Raw genomic sequence first — 23,554 nt, forward strand, 5'->3', positions numbered from 1 at the left:
AATCGTTAAAAAAAAGCAGACACAAACAAAAAAAAGTATAAAAGTGAGCCTTGCAAATATGAAAGGGAAAAAAATCCCATCCCACAGTTGGTCATGGAATTTTCGGTTTTCGCCCTCAACTATCGGGCATCTGTTGCGTAAAGAATGGACATTGATAATTTCTGGGACTGGTTTCCGCCCTGCCTCTACCAATGTATCTCCTATTTATTGATTACTATTCTGTGCTTATTTATTTATAAATTATTGTTATAGGACTTTTATTGATCAAAAACTCACAAAGGGGAAAAATAACCAAATAAGATTTAAAGAACAATAAGCAAAGAACCTTTTTAAAATAATTTCAAAATTTTGTTGCATCTGTGCAAGTGTAATAGTTAAGCTTCCATTGGTATTTTGCTTCAAAAATTGTTTCCTCCCCCCCCCCCCTCCTTCTGAGATAAATCTGAATCAGAATTCTTAATTTATGTCAGAAAACTTAGATTCTACTGTATATACTTCAAAACTGAAAGGAACTGATGGTTTAAACGATCCTGTTTATGAGAAGAAAAATAAAAGACTATCACCAAAATTTTACATAAACTAAATAACTATGTCAACTCCAAATTTTATTATGTATGTGCCTCTTGTTCCATAATAATAAATGGAACAGGAAATATATAATAATGTTCTTTGCTTAATAGCGTGCCATCAATGATTGTAAAATAAAGATAGATCTAGATTTAAATACTAATTTCGTGACTGAAAAAGAGTTTTCTTCGTACCTTAAAGAAGGAACAATACGGCCTATAAATCAGGGCCTTAATGTTAAAGGTAGTAAACATTTAAATGAGAAGCAATAAATTTTGACCCACCACATATAGAGTACTGACCCGTGGCCCATTTCACTTTAGTATCCCTTTTAACGTTAAAAGAAACCGTTAGAACGTCGTAAAAGGGTTGTCTCTTTGGGGCTTTAAAATCTTTAGTTTGAATCAGTCAATAAAATAGACACTAGAGCCAGTAAAAACCTAATGAAGTGCCTTTTGATGTGCAAGTAGTATTATTTTCTCAGTTTACTTCCTTTAATAGAAACCGCTATACTCGGAGTTCATTGACAGTTGAGAGAAAAATGTATTGCTTATGAGAGAAGTAAACATTGCAGTAAAAGAATAGTCTCACAGTAATTTGTCACTTTTTAAACCTGATATGAAATTTTCAAAAAATTTATATCTTTTTTATGCATTTTTATTTAAATTGATTTGTTCCAACATTATAATTTGGAATTTTGTTGTCTATTCTCCCCACATTTCTAAATGTCCGGGATTTGTGAAATTTCGTACACTAGTGCATGTTTGAAAGCAATATATTATTTTAATATTTTCAGAATTTAATTATTAGCTAATCGATTAATTAAATTAAATTTTAATTCCATTCCAGCGGCGCCATTTGTTAGTGAGAAAAATGGTTTTCAAGATTCTATGATATTTATCATGCTGAATATAAATTAAAAACTAAAAATTAGAAAGCAGTTAAGATGAAAAATTCTACTTTTTAGTGTTCTGATGTTTAATCAAAAATTTTATGTTAAATATTTTAATTTGAAAAGTGATTACTGAAAAGAAATAATTACGCTATCGACATTCTTGATATTCTTCATCCTTCCGTTCCATTTTATAATGTGCGTTATGCAATATGAAGTTCTCTTATGAAAAAAAAAATAATCTTAATGAGACCTTGATGGTATTCAAAAATGTCTTTACGTTTCCTTGTTCTCCCGCTGTCTAAAAAACTATACAGTTTTCAAAATTCATTATAGTTTCTGAGAGAGAAAAAGGAATATATTATTAAATTATTCATAACCATATTGTAAGGACCAAAAATTGTTTCAACAAATTTAAAAGAAGTGTGTTTTTTAAATCTCAACTGCATTAACTAGAAAGTTTTTGGCCCTGTGAAAGGGGATGTCTGTAGTAATAATAAATGATAAATTGTCTATCATTGCACCTAACAATAATAAGAGAAATGGATGCCAATTTTTGAAGATCTTGTAATGGATTGTGGCCAATATTTGAGGTGGTGAGAATCAGAGTTAAACAATCATGATTTTCGCTTAATTGAGCTCATTATCACATTTTAAAATGAACTATTTGTCAAGGGCTGCTATCTTGCACAGGTCATCTAAAACTGATTTGTCTCACTCTTAAAAAATCATATTTTCATTACAATACGATGCCCTAACTTGTATCAAAATGATAATGGCAAAAAATCTGAAGGTTGATTCGAAGTTTTGGTTCAACAGTTTGTGACGCCTTATTTGTCGGTATATGGGTAATGTAGGGAAGATAGGGAAATTTATATTTATCTAACCGAAATAAATTTATCTTCTTTCCTGAATAATTTTTTTGTATTATCTTACCCAATGTAGTTTAAGAATTTGCAGTTTCAGTGTAATATTTCTACATCGCAACTCCTTTTTCTCGAATATTTTTCTGTTGTAATATTCAATTTCTAGATGTTTAAAATTACATGCATCAAATTTTATATTCTATCATTCATTTCAACCAGTACTTTTTACATCTAATTTTCTTCTATGAAGTCAAAATTACAAGATCTGCTTATAAGAATCAAATTTACTAAGCAATGCTTTCAATTCTAATTTTGTTCGATGAGAAAAAAATTATGATATTCATCATTGATTAAAAGATTAAGCAAGCAATGTTTCCAGATCTGGTTTTGTTCTATGAGAATATTTCTTGTTTTTTTTATTATTATTATTAATAGGTTACCTAACTAATGTTTCCTATTTAATTCTAGTTTTATTCATGAATTTTATATTTTTCTTATACAAATTTTATCTATAATTTAGAAATAACTCTATATAACACTTTCAAATGAAAGAGATGATACTTGAAAAAATATAATTCATTTGGTTAAAGATATAAAGTTGTAACTAAAATTGTTTGAGAATCTTAAACTGTTTTTTCCCATTGTGTTTCATTGTCTTTTGGCTTCCATTAATAAAAGAAAATGGTGACTATATAAGGAAAATTATCTATTACTAATGGCCCAGTTTCTCAGAAATAGAAATTGAATGTCTATAATTAAACTTAATCGTACCGAAAATAGCTAGACTTTACATAATTGGTGATTGTAATTCCAATAAAATTATCGAGAAATAACTCATTCAGTATATACTACAAGCCATAATCTTGATTTGATTTTGCTCTATTCTAACATCTCAGTTTGAAGCTATGTAATGAGAATCATGCAAAAATCTCGAAATTTCAGAAAATATGCTTTGAAAGTAAGGAAACAGAGAAGTATGAAAGATAAAAATATATTTATGCTTTTATTTATAACAATAGTCGTTGAATTAAATTTTGAGACACCACGGGGTATCTCATTCGCAATTTAATTTCCAATCTGCTTAGGAAAAAAACCATCACTAAAAAGATTTTAATATCATTATAAAATTACAGACTATGCTGTGTTCTTTATTGCTGCACTCTTTACTTTAGGAATTGGAATGAATTAAATTGCCATTTCCTTCCTTTAATTTGAACGAAATTAAGCTATCAGACCACAAGAAGTAGTAAAACCATATTTAACATTTAGTGAAAGTTGTCCAAGACTGACGTGAGTAAATTTTTATTCTAATTAAAACGGATTTAAAAAGTTGTTAGATTATTTTTGACAGGTTTCTCATAAAGCATTGTTTAATAGTCAGGCAAACAAGTCGACCTTCTAGAATAATCACTGGCAACCTCTCTTAAGGAAACCTGGAAGAGGTAGACTGGCAGTCTGGCTTAACAAAAAATTGGGTTTTGAGAATGAATGCAATCAAAAGGCAGTTATTCAGGTTGTGGGCAGAATATTATCATGTCAAAGGGCAAACGACGATAATATAAAATTAATGGCAATACAGCAAATCATAAAATTTTTTGAAACCAGGCTATGCGTTGGCGATTCCAAGAAATATTACAAAGGAAAATGGAATGTCAAATGAAATGTTGTCTGAACTTCCTTCCTTATAGCAACATCTTTAAAGAACCAAATTCTGTGAATTTTCATAATTTCTGTTTTTTTTTTTTTTTTTTTGCTCTAACGTCTAAAATTCGCTTTGAAGAAGGGTTGGACCTGGTGTAATTCTCCAACAGTGAAGCCAGTTCTTTGATTTGTTTATTATTCATGCAGTCGCTTTTGTTCAAGTCCACTACTTCTTTTCGAGTAGGAGTTTGCATCACAAAAGAATATATCTTGATATAATAAACACTTGCCATTTTTATAAATTGTCATTTGAATATAAATCAACTGAGTGGCCGAAACAAAAATGTGAGAAATCGCAAAAAATTATTTACACCACCCGTAGGAACATTCACACTAGCAACGCCTTTCATGTCCATTTTTGAACAAGTTAGAGGACTACCAGGCACATTCCACGTTTACCAGATTATAAAACATGTCTCATTTAAATACCTTAATGTGGAAAACGATGTTTGAATTTTTGTTTGGAAATGACATCGTTTACTATTTTAGTTGAGAAACTATCTCTAGCTGAGTAAGAGACACTGGGTTGACATTTTAACTAGCTGATTAAGCTTGTTGAGTAAGTCTTTAGTCTTTTCATGATTAATTGTCTATATTAAGTGTCTTCGAAATGCTCTTTCATTACGTTGGGAGATATAATATTAATTTATTCTTTACTGAAAAAGATAAAATTTATTCGAAAAATTAAGAAAAGCGAAATATGTTCAACAGTCATAATGATTTTGAGAAATAATGAGCAAATAAAATTCAACAGTATTAACAAATAAAAGTTTTGAATTAAATGAGATCATTACGGAAGATTTGATATATTATATCCAAGGAGCGTCCTGAAAATAGATCCAGTTACACATTTTCCCTTTAGCAGAAAATTATGTGTTAATTTATTATTCAATGGTTTATACTGAACTTGAATTTAGCTGGATATATGAAATCAAGCTGAATTAGAAACACAGTTCTGTACACCAAATTGTACAGTACTAGTTGTAGATTTACTGTCCTCTTAGGAGATGGGAATTTTTGTAGAGGTGTATATTTGTATTGATTCTGATGACATCTCGTAATCTTTTTATTACTGGACAATGGTTCAAGACTGGTCAAATTTTTTTTTCTCTATACCTCATCTTCTATTTATGGCAGATCGTAAGTAGATAGATTCAACAGTTCAATGAGAATCTGGTGAATTGTTTTCGAAAATGTTGGCCGAAATTATGTTTCAAAAAACCTAATTTTGAAATCATCATGTAATATTTGGAATTTCACATACTACAGAGCATCTACTTTACCCATTAGTTGTTAAACTTAATGCACTTTCATAGTCCTGAAACTCGTCTCTGAAATCCAAATTATACCTCTAATGATATTTTCGTACCTTTTCATTCAGAGTTTTCTAGAATTATTGGTTTATTTGTATGATCTAAATACACAAATGAATCGTCTTTTTGAATATTTCTTACACAAATCATAATAATCTCTCTTTCAGAATTAAATCAGTGGAATAAAAAGAAGATATAGGCAAAACTTGCCGGAATTTAAGTATAGAGGAAAAATTCGCATTTCTTATGAACTAAATTATTTAATTTCATTGCTCTAGATAACTCTTTATTCAATTTTTGGGTAGAATTTTTCTTATTTAATCTTTTTTTTAGAATGTATTGAGCTTTTAATAGAACTTCCAGCATTCCTGATTCTCCCGTTTGGTCTTAATTGGCAACTTTCTTAGGGTAAAACAATATTATAAATTAAAACAGAGTTAAAATCTTTCTTACAGTTTTTTTTTTCAAGATACTTTTTTCCGAATAAATATTAATGAATTACCAGACCTCGAACATTTGACTTCCTAGAAGAATCAAAAAGAAAATATAATGTTTGAAACAGACAAAACTGAGTGTCATTTCCCCTTTTCCAGACTGATTGATTAAATGGATTCATACTAATATTAAACAACATTTTTACTTATTTATTATTCATGAAATCAGTTTTAGAATATATCAGTTCAAGAATATATGTTAATTGTTTATTTTCATATGCTAGAGTTCCAGCACAATTATGTATTACGAAAGAAAAAAAACACCAAGATCTTTCTATAGTTGATTTCTGTGCTATTTTCTCCCACGGGGAGAGATTATAAATAACCAGTCTAGAGCATCTTACTGTTGTACAAGAGTAATAAAGATATATCACTCTTGAAATATATATAGTTAAAAACATCTAGGTAGCTTGTTATAATTTTCTATTTTTTTATTGTTTTACTTATTAAAAGCATCCATAGTAATACTTAACAGCATCTTTACTTATTACTGTTTAATTACATTAGATTTTACAAACTTCATTTACACTTAAATTACTATCATTGATAGAAAAAAGAGCTAAGATCTTTTTATTGTACTTAATTTCCGCGTTGCTTTCTCTTCCGGGTAAATATTAATCAATGACCAAGACTAGTTTAAAGCCGAAATAACCTTGAGGATCTGACTGCCACGCCGGATTAAGAATGAAATATCATGTTTGAAACAGGTGTAGACGGAAAGCATTTAGGTAGCTGGGTATAATTTCCCATTTTCTGAAGTATTCTTTTTAAGTCTACAATAAGACATTAGACAACTGAGAGGTCTATAATCAAAGACCACACGAAAAAGGATCTTCGGTAATTACACACAAAGATAATTGTTCGCTAATAACTCCTTTCAAAATGTACCCATCAGAAAGGCCTTAAGGCTGATGTAAATTGTTTCCCTGCAGGAATCATTGTTACTCAACTTCAAATTGTCTTACCACACGGATAGGTAAAATACTAAGGGCCATGATTCAGGAACATTATTGAGGGTTTTGAACACGTGGGACCAAGAAGTTCTAACTTCTTTTTTTTATTATTATTATTATTGAGAACATGATGAAACAAGAAATTCGTTTTGGTATGGCTTTAGGGAAAAGTGTCATCTTGCAGTAAGGAATGCTTGCATTATGAATTCTTATAATCTATTAGTGGAATTACTTAATAGCCTTGTTTTCGTTATTGATTTATATAATGAGCATGCATATTTACATTCGACATTGTGCTCGAATGATTTGATTTGGTAATGAATGTAATTATTATTTTCTGAGAAATGACTGGAAGGGAATGGCAAATGGATGCCGAATCGAAAGCATTTTGTCTCTTTTTCGTTTCCCAATATCGAGTAAATAATTTATTTCAATTAATTGCAAAATTTTGATGTAAAGAGATATGACAATTAACTTAACATCTCAACACCGTATCTCAGTCTACAGAGGTCATGTGGCTCATATTTAGTTAAGTTCCAATGTAGATGGACTTAAAAAATAACATTATAAAGCAAATAATTAAAAGATAAAAATTTAATGGTAAATGAATACAAAGACAATGAAATACAAATTCATATAAAAGAAAAATAATCCGCTATAATTGGAAAACATGAAAATAATGAAAAATGTATATGAGCTATGAAAATAAAACCAATAATATCGCGTTTCACAATGTATCTAAAAAGTAGCTTAAAATTTTTAAAGGTATATCAGACACGAAACTTTTATAACTGGCCGCCTTTGGTGACCAGTTGGTTTAGCGGGATTAACGGTTGCTAAAAATTTCAACTAAACATTTTGCGCAAATTCTATTCTTTGTGCTATGAATTTCCCTAATTTTCTGTCTGTATCTTTATACATTCAATTATATAGCAGAAAAGAGCAGTAGTGTTTGAAAATGGGCATACTTTAAGAATGTTTCATCATTGCTTAGTTCTGGAATCAAACCAAGACTGCAAATGTGATGAAATTTCAAAATTTTTATTAAAAGCATGCTTTATATTGAAAACTCCTCAACACTGAAAAAAGAACCGAATCTTCGCATTTTGATCATCAACAATGGAAATTAAATTCAGAATAAAATGTTAGTAGCAACAAGGAAACAGATTTGGTTTTCACTTCAACAATGCAATATGTTGTAAGATATGCTTGAAATTCTTTTCTTCTAAAAAATGATTAAAAGTAGAAAACAAATTATACGGTGAAAAAACTGGTATCATTAAAAAAATAATTTTATTGAATTCTAAGAAAATGTAAAAATAATTTTTGTACTGCAATATTTTGGAAAGGTATCCTGGAAAGGTGACAAAATACCACTTAATTTTAATTCATTAAAATTTCAAAAAATATCCCTCCGAAGGGCACATTCATTGCCTCCAAAGTATATACGAACCAAACCTGGTAGCTCTAAGTCAAACACCCTCACCTGTAAAGCACCAACACATATATAGATAGGCAGGGACACACAAACATATTCATCTTTATTACTAGTAGAAATAGAACATTGGATTGCTAACGCAAAAGAACAATTACACCAGAGACTCTTTATCAGTGTTACGTAAAATAATGCATAAATTAAGTGCGCAACACAGGTTTAATAGGAAAAAGTTATAGTATAGTAGTATGAGAAAATAGTTGCATGAATATGAAAATGTATAGTTGTATATATATTTGAAGCTTTTGTAGTTTCAGACAGTAGATATTTGACATTGATAGTGCATCGTACTTGTATTGTATCTGATATACCTTATGTATTATTGTGAATTTACATTCCATTAAACCTGTGTTATAATCTTTATCTCGTATATCCCTTTTTTACTTAATTTATTGCATTAACAGCCATTTGTAGCCGTCGATCTTTGTTTTGGGGACCTCATGCTTTAAAAAAATTTACTGTTTCTATATGACTTATTCTTAACATTTACAGTCGAACAATATGCGATACACTATATATAAAGTTCTTCCCCCATTGGCGACTATGAGGATGAGAAGGGCTGTATAAGTAAGCAGGTTCTTACTTCCTGGTGGTTATAGCAATAGTAAGCGGTAAAATTACTTTCATTCCGATGACGGAATGATGTGGATTAGACCGAGAAAGGCAGCGGTATTTCTTTAGTAGCTGTTAGGTCTTTTATCAATTTCTGCTTATGCTTATGAGGCGACGGTTATTCAGATCACCCCAATGCCTAGACGGGGTGAGGGTAACTCATTTTGGTTACTCTGTATATGAAATACAGAAACTGGGATGCAAAAATTGCGTCCCGGGAGATACAGATATAAAGAAAAATAAAGGTATTGTATTATAGGTGAATAATTAACTTAATAATTTAAAATATGCAAAATATATGAGATATAACTTTGCCGTAAAACCTTGCACTATGCTTAATCTTTGATAATAAAGCAAAATATATTTTATATATAAGAGTAAAATGAAAAGAAAAATTACATTGAATTTTATTGTGATAATCACTTTAGATCACCTGACTTTAGAATGGCCAAAAACACGAATTATCTATAGATAAAACATGGACGTTTTTAAGAAGTATGTCAAAAAACATATTCTTAATATCACCATCAGTTTTCCTTTCCTTAATAAAGTTTTTCAGATTGCCATTACTTCGTAAGTAATAATAATACTCTTGATAAAAGTAACCATGTAAAAAATATGATTTTAGTTGATTGAAGTTGTTCTTAAATACTTTATTATATATTTTTTATTATACTATTTATATTCATTTGCTTTAGATTTCTATTTTACATTTCGGTTGTCTATTTTCAGTTTACTTCAAAATTTATAATAAAATTTTATTTATGAAAAAGTTTGTTATCAAATACTGAAATTAACACGCACTTTTTGTTCACATATTCTCTGAAACGTGCGATTTTTATCATTAGTTTTGATAAATGAATGGCATTACTTGGAATTTCTTTTCAATAATAATGACTATGAATTTCAGTCCAATTCTATTTACATTTGGCATATAATTAATCATCGTTTTTATTTGTAAGAAACATACATTACTTAGAATTTCTTTTCGTTTGTAACGACAATGACTTTTTGCCCAATTCAGTTTACATTCTTTATTTATTTAAAAGTGATATTGCAAACATCATTAGAGGTAGGAAATAAATGTAAGAAGAATAGCTTCATGATAGCTGTAATCAACCAAAATTGTAAGCGCACTTATGTCTATCATGATTGAAATCGGTCATATTCGACAGATCATGGTAAGTTTAATATTAATTACATATTTTGCAACGGTCACGTACATCACGAATTTCAGTTTTGAGTTTATAAAGAATAACAAAATCCTCTTTGAATCTGATGGTTTTTCCCTTCTAAATAACTTAATTACCAATAAATAAATCTTGACATTTCTGGAACGCTACCTCGAATAAACTTGTTGCTGCGATTTAACTTAACGATGTTTTTTTTTTTTTTTTTCCAGCGAAATATGCTGAAATATTTTTATGATGTATCTCACTCCTTTTCATATTAGAATTTGGTGGAAAATACCAGAAGTTAATGAATTCAACATAAAAATATGAAATATCAGACAAGAAAATCTATATGATTTGGAGGATTTGTTTTCGATACGATAAATGAAAAATATTAGCTCCCCTTTTGATGATGATGTAATTGGTTACTGATGGAGTATTTGATTATTTGATTAAATCACCAAAACATTGAAATTTATTACGGTGTGCTCTGCCTGAACAATATGGCGAATTTTACATTAAATTTCATAACGTAATGAAAAAAATTGCATTTGAATTTTTTACCTCTTTTTTTTGGTCGCTTTGCGTTCATGGAGATCTACCGTTTTGGTGTTATTACCTTATACCTCATTTCATGAATGTAACTTACAATAGTTTTTAAAGTTATCGCTTTTATACGTTAATATTTTTAAACCCAGAAATAGTCAACCATCTGGCAGATTTGGTGCAAAATTATATACAGATCTGCAATTTTGATTTAAAAAAATCATATGATAAATTTTATCCGTCTAGCTCTTTGCGTTTTTCATTTATCATGCTTACATACACGCAGATGGACAGATAGACAGACTTACCGTCAAAGAGTTTCGTTCAAAATTAAGGGCAAAAGTTAAGCTCAAAATAAATATATAAACGAGGACAATTTAAAGCGATTTCTTCACAGTCAGATATCTGTAAAAATAACGATTATAAAATGAAGATCTTTTCTATTTTAAATGTTATTCTAGTTCATTAGTTATTGTTTACAAAAATAGAAATTTTCACACGAATTACACAAAATCATGAGGCTATAGGTGTATTAATAACATATTGGATAATATGAAAATTATCCAATCAGTTATACCAAACATGCTTATTTATTAAATTATGATTACTATCAACAATCATAAAAAGTTAATCTCAAAGGCTTATAAAAAGTTTGGATCTTGTGAAATTTCTTATAAAATTTTACATCATAGATTTGAAAATAATTTTTTTTAAATGTTGAAAATTCAATTTGTAAAAACTATTCATTAAAAAAATCTAGCTATCTTATATGATTGCTTTTTCCTGTCTTATTTTCATTTATTTATTTGCACGAAAAAAATAATATGCTTACATTATATAAGAAAATTATAAAAGAATCTCCATATATAGTTTTTATATTCCTTTTCAACTGACTTTATGTTTTGCATAAATGATGAAAATAAGCAAATTATTTCATTATTCAGTTGTTATATTTCAAATTTCATTGACTTTTAGAACTTTTCCTATACAATTTAACGACAGTTTCCTGAATTTTCACCACTCTGACTGCTTCTTTTTTTCTGAAAAGTGACTGTAGCTTTCAGATTAATTCTGAAAACAATATCAAAAACATAATTGTCTCTGAGATATTCAAACATTTTTTTACTGAATAACTCTTGGAAGCATTCTGATTCTGATCTACAAAAATGATAAAACCGCAAATCAGAAGTGTTGAAAAATGAAATTTTTTATTGGCTTGTTCTTCAAAAAACATGTTATAAAGCAGTTTAAAATAGATAAATCTTGAAATATTATCAAAACATATTTGTGCAAAATATTATAACTAAAACACCTTAGTACTTAATAAAATGCTTAAGTATATTAAACTCAAAATGCTAAAAAGGCTCTCAAAATTTATATAAATGCAATTTATCTTGAGTAAAGAAAAATAAGACAATTCTTTTTCTTATACGAACTGAAATTTGTAAATATATAAGTACTGAATTTTGATTTATCTTAGTTATTAAAGCATTTTAAAGTAGTCTCGAATGTTTTTAATAATTCCTTTAACTACAGAGATTTATATCATTGGCATAAACGTTACACATGCATCGTTCCAAAGCACGAAATTATTTCACTTATATAAAACTGAAAGATGGTTTTCAAAATATTTAACTCTTTAAATAGTATATAAAAGAGAATTTGCCTTCATCGCGGAATATTTTCCAATCTCGTTTATATATTTAAAAAAAATAGAATGCATAGGTCTATTTAACGATGATATCAACCTGTTTTATTTTGCACTAAACGACAAGCATCATCATGAAATGCAAAATAATGTTAAAAACTTCTGAATATGTGTCTAATCATGATTTTGGTCTTTTTTTCCTCCAGGTAGCCGGGAGAAGGCCTACGTATATGCCATTTCAGCAGCAGGTGTGGCCTACAGTGTGACTCGTGCTTGCAGCAAAGGTGAACTGGGCGAATGTCGCTGCGACGAGTTAGTGAGAAAACGTGACAACGGAGGCCGATGGAAATGGGGCGGTTGTTCCGACGACATCAAATTTGGCGCCCGCTTCAGCAAGGATTTCGTGGATTCTGGCGAAGATCTACACACCCCGGAAGGCCTCATGAATGTACACAACAACGAAGCCGGACGCCGGGTAAGGACACGTCATCCAGTCATTAAAAAACGAGGGTCCGTTTGAATGGTCGCGACGCAGGTGGGTTTTTTTTTACGAGCTGTGATTCAGTTTTCCGATTGATTTCCAGGGGCTCAGGTCCAAAATGGAATTGGTGTGCAAATGCCACGGAGTGTCTGGATCGTGTTCAATGCGTGTTTGTTGGAGGAGATTGAAGCCCTTCCGCGAGATTGGAGATCTGCTGACGTCGAAGTTTGATGGGGCAACTCTTGTGAAGGCAGTGGAAAGGCGGAACAAGGTCAAGCTTCGGCCCGTCCGAAAGAACGTGAAAAGGCCCAGTAAAAAAGATCTTGTATTCCTTGACGAGTCACCAGACTACTGCGTCCGCAATGAAACGTAAACATTACCTTTTGGATACAATTTTTTAAATCATGATCTTATTATAATGTTAACAGTATTATGGTTCATTTTCCATGGCCAGATTATCAAATGGGAAAATAGGCAACTTCCTAGGGGACACAACTTTGGAGGTCCTCCAAATTTTTCTGACAATATTTTCATGTTTATCCAACTTTTTGCTATCATTTGATTTACTAGAACATTTTACGGGCTACTTACTTGAACATTTTAAAATTAAAAGCAAGAACCATTTGAATTTCAGAAAATAAAATCTTTTTTTTTTTCTTTCCATCTTTTCAAATTCACTTACAAATCAGTTGTGCATTTTTTTTTTTTCATTTGCAGTTGGTTAACTGACTCATAAGTCAACAAACACCCTAGTAAATTTTGGATGTCAATATTTATAATGCGTTAGAAAGTTTTAGAATTTTTTCTTACTATTTTTTATATAAAATTATTTCTAATTTTTTTTGTTCGCAGGACACTGAAACTATCTCTTTTCAAGAAGATCCGAAGAAAAGTTTTGATTGATTTGTCGTAATACTTGTTACTTAAAAACTGCTTATATACAAATTAAAATCATTAAAAATATCTAGTTTTAGAAGGAGAAAGAAGATGAGTTCGGAACTAGCATTCCCGAAGGAATCTATATAGCTTAATTCAGACCGGTTCATTTCATATTCTGATATATTCACGATTCATCAAAATACTTTTCTGTTTCAGAAACATTTGAACAATATATTTCTTTTAGTTTTAATTTATTTTCGAATACGATAGAAACCTAATTTTTACATAAAAAAGCTGAATCAGATATATCTTGTAAGATGTCAGAAAAACACGTAATTTAATTTTCCTACATTTTTATTCTTACTCATCAATTCATGTCTTCATTCACTACATTCGTCAACTGATACATTACAATAAAAACAGAATTGAAATTTTTTGTCCTTGCAGAAAAACTACAGCATAGATTAGTGCAAATATTAGTTTTTCAGTCAGTGAGTCAGTCCTTTCTGAATATGAATCTATGGTATTGAAGTTTTTCTTACAAACTTGCCTATCCAAGTGAAATTAATTTACTATATTTCGATTTATGAATTATCTACTAAATACTAGTATTAAAGTGCCTTTTCTTCCGATGTTAAAAACAACTAAATGTCCATATGTTTAAACAGCGAATATAAATCTAAAAGATCTTTAAATTGTTGAAAAATATGTAATATTAAAACTTACTTGCTTTGAATCGTTTAACCCATTTGGATATTACTAAAGCTCTTCGTTCATTAGAGACAATTTCTGTCCTCCAAAGACTAGGAAATTAAAAATATGACTTATAAGCTGGTTCATCAAAAATATCTTTAAGTAACAATCGGGTATATAAATGATTTGAGAAATTTTCATATAATCCTTAAATGTTTTTTATTTAATGAATAAGGAAGCTGAAAAATAAGACCTACTGGTTTCAGTGAAGAGTATTATATTCCTCTAATGAAATTCTTAAATATTCCTCTAATGAAGAACATAAAAGTATTTTAATAAATAAAATTCAAGCATTAGAGGAATTCATTAAAATTTCACAAAAGTTAACTTTAAAATTTAAGAAACTAGTATTATATCGTTGAGATAGAGCTTTAAGAGCTACTATTATATCGTTTTATCAATATATGGAAACTTTTTCCAGACCATTGTTTCTAGCTGAATTTAAAGAAAAAACTAAGAAGAAACAAATTATATAAGAGTGATAACAGGCTAATTCAAATACTAGAGATTCACATATGTAATTCTGAATAGATATTTTTTCACTCATCGTCTTGGGGAAAATAAAAGTAGATTTTTGAAGAATGAATTTACTTATAGGAATTATCTTTACAGTTTTAAATTAAACATTTCGGATGAATAAAAACATTTTTATGTAGAATTAGAGGATATATTGAATTATATGTAATATGAGAATTATATGGAATTAGAGATCATATTACTTAGCCAAAAGTTGATGTCTGTATGAAAAAAGACAAAATCATCCGAATCTTTGCCGGAGACAATCATTTTTCGAACTATGTTAAAAATATATTTTAGAAATGGAAAAAAAAATTAAATAGTACTAGAATTAATAATTCAAGTACTAGAATAAGTATTGAACTAATTATTCTAGTACTTGAAATAAAATTATAAATGAAAAAAAAAATGGAATTTCAAGAAGTTGAGTCAATTATTTTAACCTCATAATGGCTTGACAAATGTAATTGCTGAAGTCATTTAACTTCAAATGCGCATTATATTACACTGGGCTATAACATCACATCATTTCTCTCTCTCTAGGTTGCTCGAGAGATTTCATAAAATTGGAGTAGCGCATTTGACTTGAGTCATGTGTGCATAAATTGAAAGCATTTCAAAGAGAAACTATCGACTTGCATGTGATTTATTGTACTTGGCTGTGTGGTTTCCTGTATATGGAAGTCTCAAAATTCCGCTCATTTTTTCTCAGTTCATAATTGATTTATTGTGTTCCCCCGAAAATAAGTTAAATAAAATGCAGCAAGGTTTATTTTCAGCTGAAGTCTCATTTTTTCAGGCACAATAATCTATGTTTACTTAGGTATAAAATTCAGCATTTATTTAAAAAATAAATACCTAATAATTAATCAATTATTCTAAATCTTAAGGCCAATATTATTTTTGTCTGCATTTAATTATATATGACAGTTGTTTTTTAACCCAACATTGTTATCACACATGGCAGTAAGGATACTAATTGTCCCATTTATTTAATTATATTAACTGGAGATAATCTTCGTATTCTAGCATTTCAAAAAGTATGTACATTTGGATTTAACGATGTGACTTGAAATATAATAATTTTGCAATCCGGCCAAATCTCATTTTCATTGAATAGTTTATTTTAAAATATATAGATCGGTAATTTCTCTGAAAATTATTTCTATAGTTTTTTTTTTTTACCGCTATCTCTTATTTTCCCTTGGAAAACCAGTTTTAATATTTATGAGTCATTGACGTCTCTTTTTTTTTTATCACACTAATTTCTCTTATACTGCTTACACTAATCTCTCTTATTTATCTCTTTTATTTACATTTTAACCGCTTCTATCTGTTTGATGATTTTAACTGGAATTGATTTTCGCAAAAGAACTTCAAAACCTGAAAACTAAAAGTGTACATCTGCATAAAATGATGTAACCTATAAATAATAATTTTAATTTCCCATTAAATCCTATTTTAATTGAATATGGAATTTATATATGTACAAATCGTCGATATCTTCAGAAAATTCTCCTATAATTTATTTTTCTCTAGATTTTCTTTTCATTAAATACTATACGTTAAAACTTTGAATCATTGGCGTCTAGATTTTTTTTGACGAAGCACTCATTTCTTTATAAATGTCAACTATTCTTACTATTTTTCTACCATTTTAACCTCGAGAAACTAATACCTTTCTTTTGTCCTAGTAGGATTGGTGTCCTAGGCACACGAGGACGTCTGTGCAATAGCACGAGCTATGGAATGGACGGTTGTCGACTTCTTTGTTGCGGCCGTGGTTATCAGACTGTGATTCGTGAAGTCGAAGAAAAGTGCCAGTGCAAATTTGTCTGGTGCTGTAGAGTTCATTGCGAGATGTGCAGCTTCAAAAAAGAAGAACATTACTGCAATTGAAAAGATCTCTTCGTCCACATCGTGACACATATACCTTTGCGACAGGCATCTGGACAGTGATGCAACAACCTCAGCGGTTTCACATAATTCGAAGGACCCTCCGTAATAAAGCGAAGTACTTGAGTGACAAGATGTGTGTAAATTCTTCTGTGTTTCGACATAAGTTCTTCGACAATCGTACGGATGTTTCTCTCCAAATTCGAAGCACGCACATGGACACGAGAACTACTTGAACAGGAATGGAGACATAAGAGTTTTAGCATCTTTTTATCAAACATTGCATTGGTGTCGAATATTAAAGAAATGGTACGTTGATATCCGAATACTTCGAATCTTAAAATCAGATTTCCAGAATGAGAATTCAATCTCCAAACAAAATCTCTCAGAAATAAATGCTTGCATACAACAGAGGTTAGAATCGCTGATTATTAAATGAAATAAAAGGGAAATTAAAAAGAGGCTTTCCATAAAACTATTAATGTGGATTTCGTATAATTTTTCCTCTTGAAAATTTGCATTATTAATCTTTAAATGCATTGTAACAAAAATAATCTTTCCAGGCAATTCTGAAAGCTTTTATGATACAAAGGAACATACACACACACACAAAAAAAAAAAAAAAATCAAAATTTGACTCTATATTACGTATATCTTAACATTCATCAAATATTCTAGTACTTTTGTAAGTATTAATTTTTATTTATCCTACAATACTAGTGCATACCGGAAGTTGTTGTCATCCTTGCCTTGAACCCACACATAATTTATACTGAACCCTTTTCTCATCTTTTGAATTTCTGTAGAATTCACTGTAGATTCATTCAACAACCTATTCAAAATTCAGAAACATAACAAAATTAGTTCCAGTAAAAGTATATTTATTACCATTGTTAATATTTTTTAAAGGTCATATTATAGAAAACTGCTGAAGTCGGCTAATTAATCCCAGGACATTTTTAAGTGAAAGTATTTAATAGTTTTTCGGGAACAGAAATCTAACCCCAATGAAATTTTATAACTTATACTTTATATTTTCCAAACTCAAACCCTTGTACATTTTTTTTTTTTTTTTTTTTGCGAAGAATCTACTTAAAATATAAAATTGCGGTAAGAACTTAGATGTGTCGACTCTTTTTCTGGTAGTTCAACATTGGTAATGTATGTACAAATTACAGATCAAATCAAACCATTTTCATTTTGCTTCCGATTCTTCAGAGGCGTTGCATTTTCATCATTTTAATAAATGTATATAGTTTTGTAAGAGAGGAGATAATTTTATTTCACTAACATTTTCAAACGTTTGCTTTTTTAAAGACAAAGACTGAAACCAAAAACTCTTCATTTATTTCGTCTATGAAACCATAGGCGCATTGTCATCTTATTTCTTTAATCAGAATCTTTCTAAATTTAAAAAAAGACTTAACCAACCAATTTTAATTATTATTTTTTAGAATTTTTATGTTTTTAAATGAAGATTGACTTTCTAAGTAATTATGTTTTACCTTTTTAATTGAAAAATAGTGCAATATGGATTGACTAGACCAAAAATTATTTGAGAAAACTTTATACAATTGAATTGATTCAACTGTAATTCCCAGAAGTATTACTTGCTTTCCATATAGTTTAATAAACGTTTCAGAAAATAATATTTAAACATAAAAAAAACTGTAATGATTTCAAATGTTTTATTCCATATTTTTCAAAATGCAATTGGCTTAACATTAATGAATATGAATGAATATGAACTACATAAAATGTTTTTCGTAGATACACAAATCAGCAGTTCAATTTTCAGTTTTTAGATTAATTAAAATTTCGCAGCCGCTGTAAAATAGTTTATTTTGTAATTTTGTATCTTTAGCTTCATATAATAGAATTAGCTCAGATATATTAAGTAACAGATATTCAATTTTTAAAATTACTGATAATTATGATCAGATATTTGAAAATTAGAAATTATTTTATTAAAATTTTTGCATAAATTAAAACTTTTCATAATTGTTTACAAATTTAAGAAAATGGCACTACTTACTTTAATTGAAATAAAATCAGACAACCATTAATATCACTGTCTAATCAACTATACAAACACTTTTCTCTTATTTTAATGTAATTTTTAACAATCAGTGACTTCATTGTGGAATTGTATATTATTCCGTCATCATCTCCTCTCTCAAATTGTACTGTAGTGTCATTATTGTAGACTTTGTAAAAAGCTTTGTGATTTCATGTTTTCCACGTACATTTGTATACTTCGTTATAGAGCAGCGAGTGAAATAAAACTGATCGGATAACAGTTGTGTCCTTTCTTTCTTCATATCCTTATTGCAATGGAATGTTAATTTCTGTGAAACATTTCCTTGAATTATCATGTAATAGCAAATTTTGCATTAGATAATTTTGCTTATTTCAAAGTCACAGAAAAAGCTTTAAATGTGCAATCAAAATAAACAACAACAAAAAAAATCAACTTTTTGCACTAGAAGTGAAAATTATTAATATTAAGTGACTCCACAAATAATATTCATTTAAACATTTTTACGAGCTTTCGTTCAACTTGTTTCATATTTGAAAAGCTGAAATTTTATAATCGATTTTTCAGTCATTTCTTGATATGATGGAATTCTGAAATTCTGTGCAATAATTTGTTATAGATGGTAATATATCATTTTAATATATTCAGAAATCAGTTATTAATTAATTGCTTAGTTTTATTTAGTTTTGATTCATTGCGAGAGGCGCTATCTGTTAAGCACTATGGGAAATTGATTACAGTATCCTATTATAATTATACTAACAAATTAAAGACTTTAAAAAAAGAAAACAATAAAACTGAGAGAAGTTTTTAAAAAGCATAGTTTTATTAGTAGACTAAAATGCAGCCAATAATTTCTTGTCAAAATTCAGGATATCAATAAATTTCTTGCAGTTTCATTAAAAATTAAAATATTTTATAAATATGATAAAAATTTCCAATTTAATGAGAATATTTATATCAGGATCTACCGTTTTTATGATTTTGCTTCGAACTGCAAATTTTCATTTAAAAAATGATTTTCTTCCTTTTAGTACACGAATAGAAGAGCACTTAATTTTTAAAATTTGGATCATTTCCAAGGAAGCCAGAGCATTTTTAGTGTTTTATTTGCGCACGTAGAATTTATATCTTGAGATATTTCTCATTTATGCTTACGCACAATGAAACGCTTAACTTGATTATTCCAATCGCATACAATGAAACAATTTACTCAGTTTCTTCCATTATATGAAATGAAGGACTAAGTTTTTATCGATTATATACATTGAAACGATTATTTTAGTTCTTTCAATTACATCAATGATACTATAAATTACATATTATCAGTTCTTTCAATTATTACATATTATCATTACTAAATCAGTTCTTTAGATTATATTTAGTGAAAATAACAATTTCTTCTGATCACCCACAATGAAATAAATAGCTCAACTCTTTCTATTACATAAATGAGACGATTAACACAATTCTTTCGACTACGTGCATTGCATAATTCGGTTCTTTACATTACACGTAATCGAAGGATTAACTCAGTTTCCATAACATACAATGAAACAACTTATTAAGTTCTTTCGATTACATCCAATGAAACGACTAACTGATTTATTTCTATTACATAAATGATTACATACGTTCTTTTGATTACATACCATTAAACGACTAACTCGGATCTTTCGATTATATGTAATGAAACGACAAACTTTTGATCGTCTACAATGAAATGGCTAACTCATTTCTTTCCACTACCTACCATGGAACGACTAAATTGGTTCTTTTGATTACATGTATCAAAACGACTAACTCAGCTCTTTCCATTACATATAATAAAACGCCTTATTGGTTTTCCCGATTACATAAAATGAAACGACAAACTCGGATCCTTGCATTACATAGAATGAAATAATTTAGTTGCTTTGATTACATGCAAGCCATTAACATTAATTCGTGCTTCTAGGAATAACTCCTCAAAACAGTAAATATGACTTGTGTGAAATCTTTTCCACTTCTGTTTGTATATGCGTCGTACAACAGCGAATGGGATGAAACTGATCGAATACGAGTTGTGTCATTTCTTTCTTGAGATCCCTATCAGAACGGAATGCAAGTTGTGGGAGGTCGGCAGATCTTTTGATAAAGGGAGCCTCTTAGTCGTGGTTTATTCTGGGCCAGATCACTATCGCTGGTGAATCCTACATTTAGAAAGGATAATTGCTGGCTTTTTTTCTCCTTCTCGTTTTGCAGGAATGTCTGTCTCAAGGCAGCCTTTCTTCTCGCAAAGCATCCTTCTAACTCGAAACATGTGCTTTGACATCATCTAGATGTTAACACCTTTGAGAATTTCTTTTAAGCCAGCGAGTTAGACTACTGCTACTAAACGCTTCTTTCTTCTGAAACTGATTAAAAATGAATTAGCCTCTCTGTGACTCTAAAAATATCAATACTGCGAAATAGGGGAAATTTGGTTAACCATCAGATTATTATTAACTCCATAAAAATTGATCTTGGTTTATTATTTCACGAGACTGATTAAGATGATTTTTTTAGTATAAAAATATCCTGATAAAACATAAGTTATGGTAATCGAATCCTATTTAAAGAAATGACTCTAAAAGCCATTCTTCCCGATTGTTATCCTCTTCAGTCCTGAATTTTTTAAACTGGTTTAAAAATTTGATTTCAATATCTTTTATCTTTGTTACATCTCAATAGTCTGCGGGAAAAAATATTTGCTGATCAAACAATTTTAAGGTACACATATGTGTACCTCAGTCTTAAGCAAGTTAAAGCATCCTCGACAAAAAATAATAATAATAATAATAATTTTCCTGGTTACTTAATAGCTCTACTTTTCTTATTCTAAGGCCCTATAAATGAAAAATATACAAAATTTATTATATTAATAATCTATTAAACCTTATTTTGAATGAAATTTCATTTTTTAAAAAAATATTACGTAAGCAGATACTGCATTTTGAGCACTTGACTCTTCTCCTAGAGTTACATTACTGCATTTTGATACATACTTATCGTCCATGTAATGTTGTAGATGGCTTGACATATCTAGTCTTATTTATTTTTAATTGGGAAGGAACAATTTTTCTTGCTCTTTTAGAGGTATTTTCATCAGATGGTGGTAATGAAATCTCCATTGGTCTTGTAGTTGCATTTCCATCATTTGATGACCCTTTTTCAATTAATTTGTTTTCACTGAAAGATGATTTTTTACTTGTTCTTGGTTTCCTTTCTTACTGATGATGAGAATTCCCTCATATTTCTACAGGGACCGAATTATATGCATTTGAAATTGCAATAAGGTCATAACATTTTCGGTTTCATTCCTGACAGCTCAGCTTGTCGCTTTGCCACCCCTATTTTATAGTATAGCAAGCAACTGACAACTACCAAATCTACAAAATGCGTGAATGCTCGCGTCGGTCATTTTTTGTTATTACTGCATACCGGTAATATGCAAAATAATGGTCAATGCCTCCCATATTATATGCTTTTACAATAGCAGATTATTTTATATCAGCTTTTTGTTTCAATTATTTTGTCTGCCTTCTGCCTATTCCAATTGACTCATTACCTATACATGTGGATAATAGTCACGGATTTATTATCTTTCTACTTGACAAGGCACAATTGACTATCGTCTGTGACGCATTCATCCTATTTGCCAAGTTTCATTATTTTCGATACATGAGAATTCTATTGCTTTTCCTAAAATCCCTTTTTCCTAAAAGTTCAATAACCTCCTTTTGAGTTAAAGCCACTTGACGTGAAAAAAATTATTTTTAACTTATGAAATTCCGTATATTCTATACATGATGTCGATTTGAAATATCAATTACTGACAACAAGATAGCTATAAAATTAAATTTCTTACTAAAGTTAAAAAATAAATATTTTTAAATTTATATTTTATTACATTACAGAACATAAGAATTATTTATTATAAAAAAGATATACAATATATTCAAGGACAAGAAAAGACAATTTGAAAACAAGCGCTTAAAAGATAAACAGCGCAATGGATCGCAAGCAGTCAGGAAACGGGCGCGAAAACACTTGAGGTATACATATGTGTACCTTAGTTAAATTTGTATTTTCACCGATTCTATTATAGATAACAAGATATAATTTGGTAATGACTTTAACCAGACACTTAGTATTTTATAAAAAAATATACAAGCGTTTATTTTAATAATAAATATTAAAAAATGTACTTATATTTGCTGTATTTTCTGTCCAACGCCATTTTCGTTATGTCTCTAATTAATAGCGATGGATATGGAAAAAATATCGAACTGTAGTGCTATTTATTGATGCAAAATGGAAGCTACATTCATAAATGTTGAAATGCAAGCATTATTTCGTCAAAATTTAACTTTACCGGACAAGAAAAATAAAAAAATTGCAGGTACACATATGTGTACCTCAGGACTGAAGAGGATGGAGATTATATCCACATTGCTTATAATCAAACTAAATGGCATTTCCTAGATGTTGACACCTCTACGGATTTCTTTAAAGCTAACGAGTGTAAATTATTCTACTTAACAATTTTAATTCCTTAAGAAACAGACTGAAAAGGATTTACTCGTAGTTTAAGTTTGACATTATAAATATTCAATAAAGGAAAAATATGACAATCTTTCACAACATTAGCAACTTTTTAAAAATAGATCGCAGTATATTTACTTTCGAAAACAAAATGTGTATTCTGATA

The 23,554-nt window shown here is 29.3% G+C and overlaps 1 protein-coding gene across 3 annotated transcripts in view; it reads left to right on the forward strand.

Moving 5' to 3' along the window:
• LOC129959084 (protein Wnt-2b-A-like) overlaps positions 1-19,073 on the forward strand; it is a 116,354-nt gene extending 97,281 nt beyond the window's left edge. For 2 of the 3 annotated variants that reach the window (XM_056071890.1, XM_056071892.1), the window contains 3 exons: positions 12,466-12,734; positions 12,844-13,109; positions 16,586-19,073. In XM_056071890.1, the coding sequence (XP_055927865.1) occupies positions 12,466-12,734; positions 12,844-13,109; positions 16,586-16,787 (737 nt within the window). In that variant the 3' untranslated portion in view covers positions 16,788-19,073. Of the gene's footprint in view, positions 1-12,465; positions 12,735-12,843; positions 13,110-16,582 lie in introns of all 3 variants that reach the window. The other variant, XM_056071891.1, reaches the window with a different exon arrangement.
• The last annotated feature ends 4,481 nt before the right edge of the window (positions 19,074-23,554 follow it).

Source organism: Argiope bruennichi, chromosome X1, assembly GCF_947563725.1.
Source record: "Argiope bruennichi chromosome X1, qqArgBrue1.1, whole genome shotgun sequence".
Lineage (NCBI taxonomy): Eukaryota > Metazoa > Arthropoda > Arachnida > Araneae > Araneidae > Argiope > Argiope bruennichi.